The sequence below is a fragment of the Aspergillus nidulans genome, chromosome VI (genome assembly GCF_000011425.1).
Source record: "Aspergillus nidulans FGSC A4 chromosome VI".
Taxonomy (NCBI): domain Eukaryota; kingdom Fungi; phylum Ascomycota; class Eurotiomycetes; order Eurotiales; family Aspergillaceae; genus Aspergillus; species Aspergillus nidulans.
This window is the reverse complement of record NC_066262.1, coordinates 2,991,858-3,012,228: the sequence shown is the minus strand read 5'-3', so window position 1 is coordinate 3,012,228 and position 20,371 is coordinate 2,991,858. Positions and strand designations below refer to the sequence as shown.

The following is a 20,371-nucleotide window of genomic DNA, read 5'->3' as shown; positions in this document are numbered from 1 at the left end:
CCTCGTCGTGTCGCTGCAAGAATGTTTGGTTTGGTTTTATTATTTAACGTCACTCGGCGGATCACGGGGCCCACGTGATCTGCGGCCTCCCAGGGGGCATCTGGACGTGCTACCTAAACAGAACTGCCTAGGAACTAGCTAGATACAGGTTTGAAGCAGCAACTATGGACAATATATATTGGAAATAAGCAGAAGAAGCACCTGGTGCTGCCCTGGCCAGGTCTTTGAGGGCAGATGCCTGTTTTGACTACCTATAGATTGGGGGGAGGGGCTGGACCCTTTATCTAGGTAGATATATGGACTATTGTACTATCAAGTACTCCAGCAGGCCCAGTTCAGGCATATATCCTTAAAGAAGGATAATTCTTGTATAATACAGCTAAATTCTTTAGCCCTGGCAGCTATACTTAAGAGCCAGTCTATTATTTTTAATAGACTGTCTCTTATATATCTCTATCTATCTTTCCAGCACTTTCTAGTATATAGGTAGAAGAAGAAGTATACTAGGGTCTTGGTCCTACTACAAGAGCAGCTTTCTAGGTAGTCTAAGTAGTTAAAGTACTAGTAGTATGCTATAAAGTCTCTGTAGCCTGTATAGATAGTAATAAGTTAGCTAAGTACCTACTAGGGCAGCTTGTGCTTGCAGGAGTAGCTTTTTTTTATATAAGGTCTGATATTTAGGGCTTTGTAGGTTTTAGGTACCTTATTAGTATATACTATATATATCTCTATACAGAGCCACTGTTTTGCCTCCTATTATAGGTATACTAGGAAGGGGGGATATCAGGGCTGTATATAGAAGACCCTAGCTTAGCAAGCTTATCTGCTAGCTTATTCCTAGTAATTCCAGAGTAGCCTGGAATCTAGTAGACCTAAAGGGGCTTCTATTACATAGTTAGGATTAAAAGACTTTCTATCTACTAGGCAGCTAGTTGGCTAAAGGTCTCTAATAAATTATATCTATAAGAGGTTAGTCTATAGCTTGCTAGCAGGGAGGCTGCAGCTAGGTTATCTAGGAAGATAACTAGCTAGGTAGAGTAGCTAATATATAGTTATCCTAGGGCTGTATATAGGCCTTTTACAGTATTTATAATTTCTATATTATAGACTTCTATTCTGGGGCCCGCAGGGCCATGTCCCTTAGATATAAAGATAGGGCTAAAATAGATTATATAGCTATACCCTGCCTCCTAGCTGGTCTATAAGCTATCTAAGTATACTAAAATCTATAAAAGGGCAGGGCTGTAGCCTTTGTTGTTTATTAGGAGTATATATAATAAAAGGAGAGGCAGCTCTATTATAGCATGCTCTGGTAGAGGGCTAACGGAGGAGCTGTAAGGATCTTTTTAAGTCTAGTTTTAGGCCTGCCTATAGTAGTCTCTGCAGCTATTTAAGTAATTAAGTATTTAGTATTAAGGCTTATATATCTTACTACTGCTCTCTAGAGGATGCTGTTAAGTAGAGCTTCTAGGTCTAGTAGGTCTACTTTATAGAGGAGTACTATAGTAGGGGTAGTCTTGTAGGCTAGGATAATAGCCAGGGCTGCTATATAGAAGAGAGAAAGTAGGGAGTTAACTATCTTTTTTTATTATTTACCTATATAGAAGACTTCTGCCCTATACAGAGCTGTTAAAAGAATATATTATATAACTATTATCTATATAGAGGCTACTAGGCAGCTATACTAGGTATTACTAAGTCTTTTTAGGTACTAGGCAAGTTATTTCCTGCAGCTAAAGACTAAATTAATATAGGCTTTAAAAGTAAGCTTTGTATCTAGAAGAACTCCTAACTAATATATATATAAGGATAGTATAATCTCCCCTATACTAGGTAGGGTAATTATAGGGAGATACTACTACTACTTTCTAGAGAAGTATTATATTTCTATTTTTTTTATTAAGAAAGGGAGGCCTGTCTCTGTTTCTAGAGTAGTAATTTATTTATAGGCCTTTACTAGTTATTATAAGCTCTCTTCTAGGGTATTCTTAGTTAATAATATACCTATATTATCTATATAGCAGAAGGAGCCTTCTAAGATAGAGACTATTCTTGCTATATATAGTAGAAAGAGTATTAGGGATAAGAGGGATCCCTGGGGGAGTCTATCTTTAATTAGTACTATAGTAGTGCCTTTTTTAATATAAATAGATATAAAGCAGCTAGTAAGCCAGTCCTTAAGTAGCTAGAGTAAGCCTTTATATTATTTTTATAGGTATAAGTAAGAAAGGAGCTGTTAGTATATTATAATATTAAATACCTCTTTTATATCTAGTAGGAGTAGTAAAGCATCTTTTCCCTGTTAAAAGGCCTTCTTTACCCTGTAAATAAGAACCTAGACCAGGTTAATAGCAGAGTATCCTGGCAGGGCTCTAAAGTAGTAGGGGGCTAGTATATCTACCTAAATTACTCTTACAGCTATCTGCTGTGCTAGGAGGCACTCTAGGCCTTTATCTAGGATAAAGAGGAGGCTAATTAGCTGCCAGGTATTAAGTTGGGTATAGTTCCTCTTTCCTAGTTTTAGTAATATTATTATCTTTGCTGACTTTAGACTTAGTAGAAAGCAGCCTTTGTTAAGGGACGTATTTAGATGGATCTTCCTATCTAGACGTGCCGTACGTACAAGAAGGAATCGCTAAAGAAGAAAGGAGAAAGAAGGATTGTTGTTGTGAGGAAGTCTTGTAGGTGGCTCACCGCCTTCAGGACAGCGCAGGCCTTGGCCGAGTCACTAAGGTCTAAGGTCCTTGTATAGGCAAAGGACCCATAACAGTACCCCCCCCCTTTCTTCATGTAGGAAGTACAGGTCATAGGGGTAGGTCATGTCGCTTTAGCCTTTATGTATGCATCTCTGTTTAGTGAGCCGTCCTGAAGTCTATACTGTTTTGTACGATCCAGCCACTCATCCAGAGCTTGTGCTTCCTCCAAAGCTGTGGCAGCTTCCCAGGTTGGCCGAGCATAGCCTGACCATTTCACTAGGTATTCCAGCCGGTGACCTCTCCCGTATCTCCTGGGACGTTCGTCCAGGATTTTCTCTACCATGTATTCTTTCTCGCCGTTCACAATGATGCCAGGGGGCTGGGTATCATCATTCTTCTGGGAAGGAAGTGGATCTGATGAAGCCAGCCGAAGCAGGTCCACATGGAAGACTGGATGGATCCCTGGGGGTGTATTCAGCCGTACAGCATGGCTGCCCACCAGGCCTATAACCTCATACTTGGCGTTCTTCCAGTCCAGTTTCTTGCTGGGTCGGTCCGTACAGATGTTCTTCAGACTTAGCCAGACCTTATCTCCCACTTGGTAGTTTGTGGCCGGGCTCCTGTGTTTATTAGCCTGATTCTCTGCATTCTGTTGGGAATAGGCCATGGAGGCTTGAGCCCAGTCTAGGGCTTCCTTAACTTTCCGTACAATAGCTTCCCCTTTCTGGATAGGACTCTTGGCTGGTTCTTCGGCTAGTTGCTCTACCTCCTCGGTAGGGCTAAATGGGCTGAGGTTATACCCATGGCTTAGGTAGAAGGGGCTGACCCCTGTTGCTGTTGATGTACGGCCATTAATTGCTAGCTCTGCAAGTGGGAGTAACCTGTTCCAGTCCCTCTGGTCATAGCAGGTATAGATGCGGAGGTAGGTCTCCACTGTACTGTTCATCCTCTCTGTTGATCCATCAGTCTGGGGGTGATGGGCTGTAGATAGTCGGCGGTTAATCCCTGTCAGGGTACATATGCGAGCCCATGTATTACTTGTAAACTGGCTTCCTCTGTCCGAGGTGATAGCCTTCGGGATCCCATGTTTGCTTATAAGTACTCGTACGAGGGCCCAGGCCACGCTCTCAGAGTCAATCTCTGACATTCCTTCTAGTATCACACCTTTGGTTAACCGGTCTGTGATAACCATGATGTTTGTACAACCTTCACTCTCTGGTAGGTCTGTGATGAAATCCATTGAAACCTCCTGCCAGGGACGATCAGGCACAGGGAGGGGCTTTAATAGTCCCTTTCTCTGGTCCCTCCAAGATTTCGTCCTTCCACATACATCACAGTTTCGGACGAATCTCCTGATGTCTTGGGACATGTTAGGCCAGAAATACTCACGGCTAACCAGCATATATGTTTGCTCCCGGCCAGGATGTCCTGTCAACATAGAGTCGTGCGCAGCTTGAATTATATTTGTACGGAGCTGTTCACTCCCAGGTACCCACCTCCTTCCGCGGAAGAGGATATAGCCTTGGGCGTCTAATTGGCATTCCGAGGTTCCCACTTTCAACTGTAGATGTGGGGGAAATTTCCTTGCTCCATCCTTCAGGCACTGTATTGCCTCATTGTACCCTTTATCCCTGCTTGAGTGCCTCTTTCCACATGTCACCTTTCTCACACGGCTCGCGTGGTGGCTCTCCGGTTGGTTGAAGGGTGGCAACTACCATTTTTCCCAAGTGTTTTTTACTAAAGAGTTGCATCGTACGAGACTTGACCCTGTCATCTTTATCATCAGGCATGTCTTGGTCTCTCCGTGAAAGTGCATCAGCTCTCTGATTGGCTGACCCTTTCCTATATACTAACTTGAAGTTGAACCGGCTGAGAAATAAGGACCATCGTACGTGCCGCTCTGTCAGTTTCCTTGGGGAGAAGAAGTACTCCAGGTTCTTGTGGTCGGTAATAACTTGGAATTCTCCACATGAGCGCAGTTCAGCATCCCAGGCTTCAAGACATCGTACAATTGCAAGTAGCTCCTTGTCATAGATCTCGTAGTTGCATTCAGCTGGGGAATTTCCTTTTAGAGAAGTAGGCACATGGGTGCAATTCCCCTTTTTCATTATATTGAGAGAGAACTCCTCCTGTATTATAACCTGAGGAGTCGGTCTCTACTACCGTACGGTAGGAAGGGTTGAAGGTTGCTAGGACAGGTCCAGTAATGAACTTTTCCTTAAGCAGATCAAAGCTATCCTGGCACTCCTTAGTCCACAAGAAGGGTGTTCCTTTCTTTGTCAAGTTGTTTAGTGGGCGTACGATCCCTGAGAAGTTAGGGATGAACCTTCGGTAGAAGTTGGCAAAGCCCAGGAATCCTCGGACGCCCTTTATAGTAGTAGGGGTTTCCCATTCCTTTATTGCTTTCACCTTCTCCGGGTCCATTTTGATTCCCTTCCCTGCCTGTATTATAAAGCCCAAGTACTTTGTCTCCTTGCACTCAAATTCGCACTTCTTAATATCCAAATATAGGCCTGCTTCTTCCAGTTTCTTCAAGACCATTCGTACGTGCTTCCGGTGCTGGCGGAGGTCCCCATTGGTATAGACAAGCACATCGTCAATATAGGCTGAGCAGAATTCATCTAGATATTCCCGGAGGGTCCAGTTGATGTATTTTTGGAAGGTACTCGGTGCGTTAGCCAACCCAAAAGGGGTGACTAGCCATTCAAAGAGCCCGTATCTCGTACGGAAGGCAGTCATCCATTCCTGGCCTTTGGCTATGCGGATCTTGTGGAAGGCAGCAGACACATCCAGCTTAGTAAACCATCTGGCTTGTCCAATTTGGTTCAGTGTCTCATGGATCAGGGGCAATGGATAGCGGTCCTTCTTGGTAATGGCATTTAGAGCACGGTAGTCGACGCAGAACCGCAGTCCTCCTCCTGGTTTTCGTACAAAGAGTACTGGGGCTGCAGCTGGGGAATGGCTCACGCGGATAAAGCCTTTCTGTAGTAGTTCAGAGAGTGTTTTCCGGAGGACTATTAGTTCTTCCTGGGTCATGTTGTAAAGGGGGCCCCAGGGGACTTCAGGATCCTTCCCACTCTCCTCCCGTACGAGCTCGATTTTGTGATCAATCCCATCTCCCCGGTGCGGTGGTAGTTCTTCAGCTTTGTCTTGTTCGAAGAGCCTTAGGTATTTCCAGTATTGCCTTGGTAGCTTCGTACGGGGGTCAATATGTCTCTTTGGGGCCAGTGCCTTCTGTATATCTGCCAATGAGACCGCAAATATCTCGATATCTTGGCCATGGCACCTTTTCCTTTGTATAAATCCTCCCATGGTTGCAGCTGATATCTGTGCTATGTCCAGCTTCGGTAAGGGCCTCTTTGTAGTACTCCATAGACGGACTCCAGTAGTACGGAGGTACAGCCTGCCCCTCTTAGCCTCTAACCTTCCATCATGTTGCTCCAGCCAGGGGAGTCCCAAGATCAGGTCATAGCCCAGGTTATCGGGTATCACATAGAAGTAGGCTCCTTTTTCTGTATGCGCCCCGATGTCTAGCTGAACCTGTACAATCTTATTAATCTCCTCTATATTCCCGGTCACTCCCTTGAAAGGTTTCGGGTGGATAGGTATGGTAGGTATTTGATGTATCTTGACAAACTTGTCACTGATTACCCCATAGGTCAGGCAGCCTGTATCTATCATTGTACGAGCATTATAGGTATGGTTGACTAGTGCTTCCACCAAGAATGGGGGGGTATTCATGCGCGAGCTGTTGAAATCTTGCCAATCAAGTAGTATTTCTCTAGCTGTATAACCCCTCTGTACGCGACTTTGCACAGAGGTTATTCGTTTTCCGACTCGCTCTTGCTGTAGTCATCGATTTGGTCTTGTTCTTCCTGGACTGTGGCCACCTGCCTAGGGCGTCTGGTAGGTTTTATAGGGCACTCTCGTACGAAGTGGTCAGGATCGCCGCAGCGTAGGCATTTGCCCTCGGACAACCTCTTTTGCTTCTCCTCTGCAGGCGCCTGACTAGCTTTTCTTGGGGTCCTGGTCCCTTTCATACGGAGGGCCGCAACTTCCTTTTGTAGGGCTGCAATTTGAGCATGGGTGGCTTCCCAGTCCATTTGATCAGGGGTTCCGGTCCGGTCAGAGCCTCCTGCTGGTCTTGTACGAGCGACATGCATGGGGACAGCGGCGTGAGATCCTTTTCGTGTAAGCCTGGCCACTCTCTGGAGGTTGTGGTTGATTTCGCGCAGTTGATTGCAGTAGTTGTCGTACGAATCCTCCTGCCTAATACCAACCATGGCTTTTAGCAACTCAACATTAATTGCCGTGTCCAACAAGGCCTTCTTCTGGTTATCATCCCAATTAATCCCTCCAGCATTAAGAAGTTCTTCGTCAAATTCATTCAAGAACTCTTCAAAGTCACGTCTCCCTTGCTTTATTGTATTCACTCGTACAAGAGCCTTTCTCTGTCGGTCAGGGTCACCGAAGGCCTTGTCTAGTACCGCGGAGAATTCTGCCCATAGCACAGGAGTCTCAGATTTCTGGCGAGCCAAGAGCCATGGTAGCACACGCTGGCTGGCTTTTCCTCTCAGGCGGCTGTAGGCATAGTAAACTTGTTCCTCCTCTGTAGGGTAGCAGGCGGCGTCGATTGCAAACTTCGTACGAAGGTTCATCTGGAAAGGAGGGTAGTCCTTAGGGTCTTCTCCAGTAAAGGGTTCGACATCCGGGTGACGAGGACGGGGATAGCTTCGTTCGTAGGGGGTGGGCGTTGCAGATGTAACTGTAGTAGTAACTGGTGGATGGTTTCTCAGCTGCGAGTTCCGTACGGCCTGTAGTTCCGCCCGTAAGCTGTTATTCTCTTCTTGGAGCTGTTGTTTCTGAGTCCGCATCTCCGTACGGAGCTCCTGGAGCTGCTGTAGCAACAATGTGACACTTTCTTCTTCCATTGTCATAGTAAAAGGTCTCCTCATACTATTATTGAGATTAGTGAGCGATTCCTAATGTTAAGGGACGTATTTAGATGGATCTTCCTATCTAGACGTGCCGTACGTACAAGAAGGAATCGCTAAAGAAGAAAGGAGAAAGAAGGATTGTTGTTGTGAGGAAGTCTTGTAGGTGGCTCACCGCCTTCAGGACAGCGCAGGCCTTGGCCGAGTCACTAAGGTCTAAGGTCCTTGTATAGGCAAAGGACCCATAACAGCCTTCCTCTATATACCTATAGTATAGTTATATAATTATATTCCCCTAGTACAGGCCAGAGCTCCTTCTAAGTAGTAGTAGCAAGTCTATCCTCCCTAGGGGCAGATAGGGGTAGGGCATAGAGAGTAGCCTAGCAGTGCTTTTTTGTTGGTAGGTATAGTAAGCCTAGGGGCTTATTTAGGGGTCCCTCTTTTATCTAATTTAGAAGCAGGGCCCCCTTTTCTAAGAGGTGATTAAAAAAGGCATCTGCCTTGCCCTGTAGAGTAATAATCTATACTTCTTATATATTTAGGAAAGGAGTAGTAAGCTAGTCTAGATATTATATTTATTTAGCAAGTTTAAATATATTTATAGATACTATAGCTTGTTTAATTTACTACTTCTAGTATTTAGCCTTTACCTGTATAATAGCCTTCTAGAGCTATTTATAGTCAGGGTTTTATTGCTATCTTATTTAGTATAATATATCTATTAGTTCTAGAGTCTACTATAGGGTCCTAGAGAGTCTATAAGTATTATATCTTGATATACCTTATATTATAAGCTGGGATATCTAGACTAGTTATTTAGCTAGTAGGTTAATTAGTAGGGTTAGATTAGGCAGGCTTACCAGGGCTCTGGCTTTCTCCTAGTTAGTAGATCTAAGCTTATATATAGGCAAGGGCTCTTCTTATTCTAGTATTATTCTAATTATTATATAGTTACTTAGAGTCTTTAGATAGTCTTCTACTAGGGCCCTTAGTAGTAGGTTAGAGAAGACAAGGTCTAGGGTATTTAGTCTATAGGTAGGGGTGCCTGGCTCAAGGCAAAGTTCTAGCTTATAAGTATTAAGCTAGTCTAATAATCCTGTTATACTAGGTATAATAGTATAAGACTTAGTATTTAGCTGCTAAAATAGGTACTAGGTATTAAAGTCTCCTACTAGGATAGTATTCTCTAGGGGTATAAATCTTAGAAGTATAGAAAGTATAGAAGGTATTAAGCCAGTACCAGCAGGGGCAACTAGGTTATTAAGAAGATAATAGATATTAATAATAGTAAGGCCTGCTATATAGATTATAGTAATATCTAGTAAGATTAGTTCTAGGAGGGAATAGGCTGGGAGATCTTTTTATATATATATTAGAGTCCTGGGTCTGGCAGTCTATTAGATTAGAGGACTAAATAGCTAATATTATAGATAGGTCTTGGTTAGGTGCTTTGCTATATTTGTCTAAGGTTTTTAGATAAGAATAATATCTACTCTAAAGGAGAGTAGCAGGTTATATATAGCACCCCCTCTTCCTATATTAGCTTGTAGTATTTTTATAGTTTAGGGGAGGTTAGGATTTAGTTTAAGAGCTCCTAGGTAAGCTGTCTTGTAGGCTAGTTTATAGTATAGATATTATTTATTTATTATTTAGAGCTTTCTTCTACTTTCTTCTGCTCCTATTAGAAGGCAAGCCAGCCTATTTTATAAATAATAGCTAGAATATTTTTTAAGAGGCAGGTAATAGTATTCCTCTAGATATAGAGTCTGGCTAGGTATTTTTAAAAGTCTGCTGCATGCAGGTTGTAGTAGTTAATATACTATATATAGTAGTTATATTCCTACTTTAAGAATTTATAGAAGATATAATATTTGCTGGAGTAGCAGGCTTGTATATTATAAAAGTAGTAGTATTAGGTATATTATAAAGGCCTTTGCTTGGGGTAGGTAGGCCTTAATAGGCTAGACAGGCCAAAGAGTTGCAAGGGGTATTATAGTCTTTTTAGAAAGGCTATAACTACTATAATAAAGTCCCTTTCTACTAGGTACTTTAAGAGTTTGGCTATAAGTAATTTAATACTAGTAATATACTCTGCTTTATTACTAATATCTATAATTATAATATTTATTTATTTATCTAGGGACTAGATTTGTTTCAGGATCTAGAAAATAATAATCTAGTAATACTTTATTAGTATTTTAAAGTATTTATTCCTAGCTAGGCTTATAGCTTTCTCTGATAGTAAGAAGACCTTGCCTTGTTTAGTTATAGTAATTATATATCCTATTAATATTACTTATACTTATATAATCCTATCCAGAACTTTCCCTGCAAGGGTGACCTAGATACTATATAGTCTAATAGCCTAGAGGCTAGAGGAGGCTGGGAGGCAGAGGAAGATATAGTAGTTAGTCTTGTTTAACTACTTCAGCTTTTATTATGCTGGTTATTTAGCTTGTATACAGTATTCTGGGGTAATAATTTGCCAGTTCCCCTAACCAGCTCTTAGGGCTGTCAGGAATGCCCAGGTTATAGGCTGCAAGGTTTGCCTCTTTAGGGGGCCTTTGCAAGCTTCAAGAGTAGGAGGTTAGTTTAGCTGTTCTATCTACCTGGATGGCTGTGGGGGTGCAACTACTATTATCAGAGGAATCTGCTGAGGGGAGTCCTGTTTTGCTAGGGAAACAAATCTGGCTGCAAGCCCCCAGGCCAGGTCTCTTGGGCAGCCCTGTAGAGAGGAGACAGTTAGATCTAGAGCTTTGGCAAGAGAGGTCATTGCTAGTTTCTAATTATTAAGAAGGACTAGCTGGTTGTCTGCTACCATGCTGACCTGCTTGCAGATTAATAGGACTTGCAGTAAATAGGATACAGGGACCAGAGCTGCAGTGGGAGTCTTTTATAGGGAGAATAAGGCCCTTCTCTTCAGGGAGTTCCGGGGTAGGGGGGTCGGGGTGGTAGGTCCTGAGGGGGGTTCAGAGTTTTCACCCAGGAGCGGAGTCCCCGGACGGGCTCCGCCTGGGGGGGAGTCATCCACCTCCATGGGGTGGAGGGAATGATCGATGAGCAAAGCGTAAGAGATCAGTTATTAGAGCAGTAGGGGGCCCTGTTCTCCCCTCGTCGTGGTTGTCTGGTAAGCTAGGTATAGATAAGTTAGGCGGCCACGTTGGCCATCCAATAATGATAATAGTCCGTCCCTTTCCACATAGAATGTCGGAGCATGGGTTCCTCCCCTGTCCCCAGGTTACAGGGGTGCCCGGTCTGCACAGTCTTAGTCAGCATCTCATTAGTATTTAGCCTAGCTTCCTTGTGCATCCGCACCCCTGAATACCAGACTCCTTCATGCTTCCACATAGAAATTAGAGCACGTGATGTCTTATGCAGGCGCGTCATAGCTTGGCAGACAGTTTCCCCACTTCTGTCTGCATCCTCCATCGATCAATATCGACCGAGCAACCATGGTTTCCTTCGACCAAGTAAAACAAACCAACTCAAGTCTAAAGTCCTATGGGGCCGGGCTTGTGGGTGTATTTGGTATCCTATCCTCGAGGACTTCATCACCAACCTCAGCTAACAGATCCAGTCGGCGGCACAAGCGGCATCGGCGAAGCCACAGCCCGCTCCTTCGTACGCAATGCCACCGCTCCACAGGTATATCTGATCGGACGGAATGAGTCTCAGGCATCAAAAATAATCCAGGAGCTGAATGCTCTCAACCCAGAGAGTAAAAATACCTTTCTAAAATGCGACGTTTCGCTCCTCAAGAAAGTCGATGAAGTCTGCAAAGAAATCCAAGAAAAGGAGGAGAAGGTGAACGTGCTTGTTCTGACCACGGGAATGATGACGTACAAAGGGCGCGATGGCACGTTATGTTCCATGTCCGGTTACGTGTAGTGGACAAGATTGTGCTAACTAAAGTGTAGAAACAAACGAAGGGCTTGATAAAAAGTTGTCATTGCATTATTACACCCGGATGAGGTTCATTGCAAACCTCCTACCACAACTTAATGCCGCTGCGAACTCTCCCCCATCCACCTCTACTGGAGCTGCAGAGGAATTCAACCCACACGGCCTTGCATCTGTGGTATCCGTCCTCGAAGCGGGCGGCGAGGGCCAGTTGATCAAAGACGATCTGTCCTTAAAATCGAACTATAGCCTTGCCAACGCTCGCACTCACGCCATTACAATGACCTCACTGTCCGTGACCGAGCTAGCTCAATCCAATCCGTCCATCTCCTTCACCCACTCGTTTCCTGGTGTCGTCAAGACGGGCGTGATTCGGGAACTGGGTCTTCTTGGGCGGACGATAGCCCGGGCCGGCTGGGCCCTTGCACGGCCGTGGATGGTGCCGATCGAGGAGAGTGGTGAGAGGCATTTATTTGCTGCGGTGGACCAGAGAGGCGAAGCCGGGCAACCCCACTTGGTGGGCTCTGATAGCGAGCCGAGGGGGAATTGGAACTTATTAGAGGAGTTCAAGGCAAAGAAGGTCGGCGAGGACGTGTGGAGGCATACTTTGAATGTCTTTGAAGAGGTTTGCGGTTAACCTGGGCCTTATTTTAAAAGCCAGTAATATAATATCTCTGATATTCGAGCGGAACCACGGTCATTGCCCGCAACTCATAATCGCTGTTGCTGTCGCATAGTTATATAACCAAAATTTTACTGACATTATTTCAAGCCCGTAGATTGAATTGCCGATGGAGTGTCCTGGCATACCAGTCAGGTAATTCCAACATTGGCCTTGTTTCTATTTATTGGAAAGCACTTTTATTACTTCTAGAGTACTTTTCAGAGTCGGTACAAGGATGAATTGGAATCGACTCTTAGCATTCCTGCTACGGTAGTGCCACGCGGGGTAGACGGGTACCGATAACCGCGGCTGACCCTGCATTAATTATATCAACTCTCATATTCAAACATCAGCTCATCAAACTTGCAACAACCTCACGCATTCTCTTCATCTGACCTGCCAATTCCCAGGCCAAAATGCCATCAGTATACACCCATATTACACTCGATATCACCGACCAGATTGGAGTCATCAAGGTACGTTACACCACCCCAGGCGCGTAGTCGCATTCTAACACAAGAGCACTCCAGCTAAACAGACCGTCGGTCTTGAATTCCTGGAACGAGGCCATGCTCGGGGAGATGATCTCTGCGTTCCGCGAGCTAGATCAGCATGAACGAACAGTGTTTACTGTGCTGACCGGCGAAGGGAGGTTCTTTTCCGCTGGGGCTGATATTCGACGTATGTGCACAGTTGCCGGCTATTTTCAAAATAACGAAAGGCTTAACCTGAAGTAGAAGACATTCCAAAAGCACCGGAAAATGCAACCGCCGCAGAGAAGAAACTGTTCTATATGCGCAAGTTCTCACGCGGTATGTGTATGCATACCCTTAACCCTATCAACCAGAAGCCGTACACTAACCACTGTACGGTGTAAGAAATTGAGCTCTTCCGCTCTCTCATAGACCACACCAAGATCCTCGTCTTAGCACTCAACGGCCCTGGCGTCGGCGGTGGTGCAGCCTGGTTCACTGGGCTAGCAGATATTATCCTCGCCGTCTCTGGCGCATACCTGCAAGTTCCGTTCAACAGCCTTGGACTGGTACCAGAGTTCGGTGCAGCGCAGACCTTTGCACAGAGCATTGGTGTGCGCCGCGCAAATGATCTTCTTATATTTGGGCGGAAGTGTTCTGTCGAGGAGCTGGAAAACTGGGGACTTATCAACAGGGTTTTTCCCGCACAGGGATTCGTGGATCAAGTGTTGGCTTATTTACAGGGACAATTAGAGGCTAATGATGGGGGAAGTATGCTTGAGACGAAGAGGTTGACGAATGGTCCTTTGAGGGCCGAACGAATGCTGGGAATGATTGATGCGGCGAATGCGCTGGCGGAGAGGTTTGTGGAAGGGGTTCCATTTGAGAGGTTTGCAAGGAGAAATGAAGAACTAAAGATGGGTATGTCCTTTTCTTCTTCTTCCCCGTCTTCTCAGATCTGAATATGTGCTGAAATTGTGATAGCGAGAAAGGCCCGCAGCGGCAAGGAGAAGGCGTCTCTTTGACGGGCCCGATAGGGTCCTTGACAGCTTAACGCTACGCGGGGGGCAGCATTAATGCAGGGTCACTATATTACGTAACGGATAAAAATGCTGGACTTAGTTGACACGTTTACGCGGGCAGGTTGCCCTGTCACTGAAGTTACCTGATCCAACACTGACTTGCAGAACCTGTTAAGTATCTTGGCTTTATAAGGTCTATAGATCCAGAGCTGCAGACTCTTGATCGTACGGCCATAATTTCTGATCCTGCTTGGCTCGTAAGACCTGGACTCAATAGATGATTCTGTTTTTTTACCCTAAATTCCGGATGTGGACGAAATCCATATTGTACCTCAATGGCACGTAGCTTGGAGTTGCTTGTCAACAGTCATATATAACGTTTCTGCACACGATATGCATGACTTAGAAACTCTAAAGCATCTTCCATGCCTGTAATCTGCACGCGGATGATCCATCAAAAGAGAGACTGTGCTTTCAGTACTCATGATCTGCAAATAAATGTCTTCTAGATACACCCACCGCCTAGTCTGACACAACGCTCCATGTCAAACGATAGTGTTGAGTTCAAGCTGACGCAACATGGCCTCAACATCAGCCGCAGTCCACCTTTCACCGTATTCAAAAGTAGTTTTTTGCGTGGCCCGATCAAGGCCTTTTGGCTCGTAATCGTTTTTCTCTTTCCTGGAGGATGTGAACGCGTCCAGAAGTGGGCGCCTATTTTCACCGTAAAGCCGTCTGCTCTTCTCCAATTCCTCTACTTCCATTAACAGCGCACAGGCCGAAACAACCTGGAAACTTTCGAGCCGATCCCATCCCTGCCGTCGATGACCGAGACCTTTTTCCGTCTCACCAGCAACATGGAAGCAAGCTAGACAACGCTGCAATGAATCGTATTCACTTACGTAACCTGTTATGAGGCCTGAAGGGCGCATTTGCGATAATATGAAGGAAGCTATTCTCTCGAATTCATCATTGAGTTTGATAGACCGTTCGCGCTGTCGGTTGGTTTGGGCGCCACTGTTATTGAGAACCTGGCCGATGAAGACTTCGAGCTCAGTTAAGGGGTAGATGGGGTGTTTGGAGAAGTTAGCCATCGCATTGGACATTGAATCTTCGTACCTAGTTCCAGTATTAGTAGTCAGTATTTTACGTTGGGAGGATGTAGTACAGTGAACGAAGTTGACGAGCTGTTTCGACGTGCGCTTTCCAGTTTACGGGTGCTCCGAGGGCGATGCACCGCCCGGTCAATGAGTCTATTATCCTCTTCCACACGGCGGTCGGATTAGAATTGACTGTCGTGTGAATATCCTTCGTCCAGATCTCATGCTCATTGATGGCGCGATAGAGCTTGCCCAGTATCTTCTCAGATCGATAGTACTTGTGCACCGGGCTGAAGTCAATATCGTCATCTGGATAGGGGTGAACGTAGCGGGCCTCAAGTTGAATGTTCTGCCTGTCGTGGATCTTGGCTAGGGGTCCCGGGGCGAGGCTTGTAGGTATTAGCTGGGGATTCTGTGCTTATGTAGGAACCCGGGGGCTTACAAGTCTGGTCTACTACGATTAACGAACGGCATTTCCTTAAGCCTGACAGGAATTCCAGTCTTTGAGAAGTCTACTGCTGTAGAGTGCAGCTGCGCAAGCTTCTTACAGTCGGAGTGTGAAGTACCGAGTTCCATCTGGTCGGCTAAGATCATGTGTTTGGTCGCAATAACACCAAGTCTATCGGATTGCATAAACTCGACAAAGAAGTTGGCCATGTCCTCTCTCTCTACCACACGCTTGATATCCAGAGGCGGGTTACGGGGGTAGTTGGCCGGGGTAAAGACGCGTTTCGGAGCGGCTGCTGGGTCCCAAATGATGTTGTACAAGTCCCCATCCAGATCTCCCCCGCTGAGCTGACTGGGAAGATCTCGAGTACCTTTTTGGCTGAAGACGATACAATTCCGCTGTTGCTGAAGTGGGTGACCCTTAGGCGGAACGACATTGTAGGGGTATTGGATATCCCCGTTGTGTAAAGCCGGAGACCGGGTGACAAGCAGACGGCAGTTTTGGGGAGGAGCTGCAAGCCTGTCCATGGCTTGATAGGTCACAAAGACCTCGTTTTCGTTTAGGAATCCAGTCTCATCCATGACACCATACAGCGTAATACCCTTGTGCACTGGGATTCGTGCTTTATGTTTCAGAAGGCGGAGTTCCCGAAGGACCATGGCTTCAACGACCGCTCGGAGAAAAGGGATTTTCTTGTAGTCCAGCTTTAGGTTATGAAACAACAGAAATAATCGATATAGCTTGACGCAGTCGGCGACACTCTGGCCTTTAACAAAGGTTGCTGTGTTCTTGGTGGTTGCAGTGGCCTTTCGCAGCTGTTCTATGCGCAGCTCCTGTAGCGTCATAAACCACTCTCTATCAACGCCCATATCCTCCAGGATCTTGATCACTTGTCTATTCAAGAACAGAGGGATAGGTTTTGATCCTGAGCCACAAATTTCCACGTTTACCTGGTCGTCTGTCTGGAACTTGGTCATGGAAGGCCTAATACAGATCTTGGAGCCTCGAAGACGCGGGTCTAAGGATAGCATGCCCTTTGCACCCCCTAGACGAATCTGAAAACATGTTGGCGCTCCGTTTCGGGGCGGCAAGACGCCGTGGATTATATCAACGGCTTTTGCAGAGATTGTCCCAACACCGTCGCTGAAGACCCGTCCACCGACTTGTACGTCTGGTATTCGCAATACACGGATCCCGTTTTCCTTCAGATTCACGGCAAATGGGGTTTCCGAGAAGGCCTGTCCAATTCTGGCTGCGCAACGAGCAGGGGAAGTTATCTCCGAGAACCTTCCAATGGCCTTAATAATTGTGAAATAACTCTGGAGGCTCCCGTCGTCGTCGATGAAAGGCGCAGAGAACTAGCGGGTCAGTTACAGATTCTTCAACGACGTCGAGGAATAGCGGAGCCGGTATAGGGAGAGACGAGATAGGTAGCTTACCCAGGCTGAGCGAGACCTCAGCGATGAATGAGAGAACCCCAGGAAAGTGTAAGTGCGGCCAGCAATCTGAAAGCCATTTGCGAACACGTTCTTAAACCTCGCAAAGATTAAACTGTTGTTAATTCGAGGATTGAAGTAGATATCCTCCCCGTTCTCATCGCAGAACTGCACGCGGATAAAGTACTCGTGATGGTTCGGAAAGCGTCGAAGGATTCGATTCAGAGGCTCCGTCTCTGGGCCATGCAAGGTTATGCGGGAAGGGGTCACAACAACTCGATGAATATGTGCAAGGTGCGGAGCGGGCTGAAAGAGAGCCTCTGCTTCGCTAGCCCCTTCGCCGAGGTCCTTGTCGTTTCCCGTGATCACCTCTAGCAATCTTTTAATGCTGAACTCTTCTGGGTCTCCAAAGGGGGATGGCCAGTCAATCAAGTTGAATAGTCTTTTCATAGAATTTACCGATATTGGTCTCCTCCCTTGCACCTTTCTTGTTTTGGTGATACTCGCCAATTTTCTGGTCAGACGTAGAACGATATTCGGAGGAAGGTACCCGTTGTAGACCAGTGCTTGTAGTTGGAATAAGATTCCGAAAGGCAACGTCCCAGCCCTAGTATACTCTCCCAAACGGTCTCTCAACAAAGTGAGCTGCGACTGCCAGCTGTCAAAATTATGCACTGTTTTGAACTCGTAGTTTATAACACTCAAGTCGTACTCTGCCACCTTGCCCATTCGTGCTCTTAAATTCGATGAAGATGAGACGACTTGAAACTGGTACACAAGGCATTGCCCGACAACTGCGGCCTGAGGCCCACCCGGCGACGTGAGACGAATACGCGAATGGCCGTCGCATTGGAAAAATAACGGGACTGTGACCAAGGTAAGCAGCAACGAACCGTGTTTGGACCAGACCAGCTCATAGATTGTATTCAGGGGAATCTTGATACGAGGAGTGTTACCCAAGTGAACAGTAATATTTCGCTTCCTGAAGATGATAGAGTCATACTGTTGGAGTTCCACCTCTGGCACGTAGGAGAACTCATTGTCCACAAACACAGTGTACCCACAGCTAGCCGTTGACAATATAAACGAAACTGAGCCCCCTTCCTCTTCGATTATGCGGGAAGGGTTGGTTCGCTCCTGCACCTCGTTTTCCAGGGCTCGAAGGTCGAATTCGTCCGGTTTGCGGTGGCTCGGTTTGCAGAGTACCTGAGATCCGAGTAAGTTCAGCTTGGATAAGGGACGCCGCCTCCCGGCTCGCCGTTCTTCTCCATGATGAGCCAGAAATCTCTTGCCATCGGATTGATTCAGGAATAGGATATGGCCAAAACGCTTCTTCCTCGGTTTTTCGCAGTCGTAGTCAGTGATGGCCAGAGACCGCATGAACGGCTCAAGCTGATGTTTCAACGAATCCTTGGTAAAATTTCCGGGAAGATTGTGTACGAAGACTTCCATTCTGGAGACTCGAGAAGATCTGGACCTAGCGAAGGAACCTAGCGGATTTGAAGACGCTGGAGGTTTCCTATCAACGGGGGGAACCTGGCGGCGTTGGAACCGTCGTGGTCAATGGTGATGGACTTGAAAGGATATATGTGGCAAAAAAAAAAGTTATCTGAGTGTATAAGAAGAGACGGCAGCGAGAGTGGTAAGAAACCGATTGAGGGACGGAGTTGTGGTAGGTCGGATGGTGTTGGATGTGTTGATGTGTTGACGTGTTTGAATGTCTGAATGTGATAAGAGTGTTGGGTGAAGCAAACCACCAGCTCAAACCATCAGCTGCCAAACGGGCACTGTGGGCACTGTACTTTACTAACTAACGTACAGAGTGCTTGCATATGACAGGCTTACTCGGCAGATCGACCGCTAATAGATCTATCAACTCTCTCCTTTCCGCTCATTCACTCCGTCTCTTTCTCTTCCCGTCAGCCACCTCTTCGCCCTTCCCCTCCATCAATTCTTCTTCACCTTTCACCAGACCCATCCATTGACCTCCAGCCTAATAACACAATGTACGAATGCGAGACCTGCACCGCGTTTTTTTACGACCCGTATGAGCGCGACGACCACATGGACGAGTATGGCCATTGGCCTGAATGTGAGATCTGCCCCCGCACTTTCCGCACCCAACGCGCCTGCAATCAACACATGAACAACGCAGGCCATTGGGCTCTACGCTACGAGTGCGAGACCTGCACCAAGTCCTTTCGCTCTCTGAACGCCGCTCATCAGCACATGGACTCCAAGGGCCACTGGGCACGCAGATGGCCCTGCGAGACATGCAAAAACACATTCTACACGGAGGAAGCAGCCGAGCAGCACATGCAATCGCTAGGCCATTACCGGTACTACTGCAAGACGTGCGACCGGCGGTTTCAGAACGAGAATAACCTGCAGATGGTACGTTTGAAACCTCTTCACTCTCTAGGCCTCTGTCTGACCACTCTCATAGCACCTCAATTCCCAGATTCATCGTGGCCGCAACGTCCAGTGTCCCTTCTGCAAGGTCACGTACACGACCGCGTCTGGCCTAGGCCACCACCTCGAGACCGGTGCATGCCCGCGGGCTCCAACTCTGAACCGTGAGAGTATCTACCGTCTAGTCCGTGAGCGAGATCCCCACGGCGTCATCACCTACAAGCAGATCGGATGGAGAAACGAAGAGAACTCCACCTACTCAGCTACTGTACAGGCCTGGAACGGCTTCGGCTACGAGTGTTATCTGTGCCATCGACAGTTTATTAAACTCTCCACACTCAATCAGCATTTGAACTCTCCCGCCCATAAGCAAAAGGTCTACCATTGCCCTAACGGTCGCTGTGCTAAGTCTTTTGCGACCCTGGCCGGGTTGTTCAATCATCTCGAGAGCGAATCGTGCGGACATATGCGATTTGAAAATGTTCAGAAACAGGTTGGGTATGTGCTTCGAGGTGATCGACTCATTTCGTTTTAAAGGTTGTAGCGGTCGGCTTTCCTTTTGCTGGTGCTTTAATCTCAAACTAGCTAAAAAAAAAAAAAGGAAAAAAATAAGGCTCTGGAAGAATAGCGAAGGGCTTAAAGGAGTCACCAGGAGCCAGCATGTATGTGCCTTCTAATTCTGAGTTCCAATGATAGTATCTGATCCCCAATTGGCGTGGTTCTTTGGTTCCATCTTCTGCCATAGCTGCTTTCTTGGACTAAACTTACAGCGACCGAACAGCGACCCAACGGAAACGTGCCAGGAAGCTGGTGACTATCGTGGAATCATCCCCGATTTTGCTCGGTTCTTTATAGACACACAAACACCCAATCAAACACCCAATCAAACACCCAATCAAGAGCATGAACTTCAACACGTACATAAGACAGTGAGCAAATATTCAGAACAAGCGCCTTCTTTCATTGAAGATGATGATGCCTTGCCCGAATATTGCGGCTGGAGAGATATAGGAAGTTGTTTACGCCAGACATTGTAGAGACGGAAGCGTTCGGTTCTTTGCAAAGTTCGGCATAGAGGACTTCCGCTATAGTAGGAGATTCAGTCCCGCTATTCCAGTGCTTTTCCAGGCATCAACGTTCTGCTGCTCAATAGGGCTATGGGAGCCAACGACGGCGTTGTTCGACACCCAGCTCCAGGGGGCTTTGTTGTCAAGCCAGGTTTTGCCTGCAACAGCCGATCCCAAGACGCGTTTTCAAGTGGGTACGGTAGCGACAAACCGATCTGA

General features: G+C 46.4%; 6 protein-coding genes across 6 annotated transcripts, besides 1 other annotated feature; 3 read left to right on the top strand and 3 right to left on the bottom strand.

Moving 5' to 3' along the window:
- Positions 1-20,371: part of a sequence feature (contig 1.48 1..95913(-1)) that runs on past the window's edge.
- Positions 2,818-3,888, bottom strand: ANIA_02713 (uncharacterized protein; the record flags this gene model as incomplete). Its single annotated transcript, XM_655225.1, has 2 exons — positions 2,818-3,701; positions 3,735-3,888. 2 exons carry the CDS (start codon positions 3,886-3,888, stop codon positions 2,818-2,820), a joined length of 1,038 nt encoding a protein of 345 aa, XP_660317.1.
- Positions 4,322-7,737, bottom strand: ANIA_02714 (uncharacterized protein; the record flags this gene model as incomplete). The annotated part of the gene is made up of 3 exons (XM_655226.2): positions 6,629-7,737; positions 4,865-6,236; positions 4,322-4,761 (listed from the first exon to the last, which is right to left on the bottom strand). Exons 1-3 carry the CDS (start codon positions 7,649-7,651, stop codon positions 4,322-4,324), a joined length of 2,835 nt encoding a protein of 944 aa, XP_660318.2. The 5' UTR covers positions 7,652-7,737.
- Positions 11,081-12,167, top strand: ANIA_02715 (uncharacterized protein; the record flags this gene model as incomplete). The annotated part of the gene is made up of 3 exons (XM_050612667.1): positions 11,081-11,158; positions 11,208-11,486; positions 11,548-12,167. The coding sequence occupies exons 1-3, from the start codon at positions 11,083-11,085 to the stop codon at positions 12,165-12,167; spliced, it is 975 nt and encodes a 324-aa protein (XP_050468562.1). The 5' UTR covers positions 11,081-11,082.
- On the top strand, positions 12,611-13,692 carry ANIA_02716 (enoyl-CoA hydratase/isomerase family protein; the record flags this gene model as incomplete). Its single annotated transcript, XM_655228.1, has 5 exons — positions 12,611-12,670; positions 12,725-12,875; positions 12,932-13,006; positions 13,100-13,588; positions 13,652-13,692. The coding sequence occupies 5 exons, from the start codon at positions 12,611-12,613 to the stop codon at positions 13,690-13,692; spliced, it is 816 nt and encodes a 271-aa protein (XP_660320.1).
- On the bottom strand, positions 14,235-18,125 carry ANIA_02717 (protein rrpC; the record flags this gene model as incomplete). The annotated part of the gene is made up of 5 exons (XM_655229.1): positions 14,235-14,477; positions 14,592-14,808; positions 14,840-15,178; positions 15,232-16,595; positions 16,677-18,125. 5 exons carry the CDS (start codon positions 18,123-18,125, stop codon positions 14,235-14,237), a joined length of 3,612 nt encoding a protein of 1,203 aa, XP_660321.1.
- Positions 18,678-20,371, top strand: ANIA_02718 (putative C2H2 finger domain protein; the record flags this gene model as incomplete). The annotated part of the gene is made up of 5 exons (XM_655230.1): positions 18,678-19,067; positions 19,120-19,583; positions 19,714-19,747; positions 19,856-20,014; positions 20,180-20,371. 5 exons carry the CDS (start codon positions 18,678-18,680, stop codon positions 20,369-20,371), a joined length of 1,239 nt encoding a protein of 412 aa, XP_660322.1.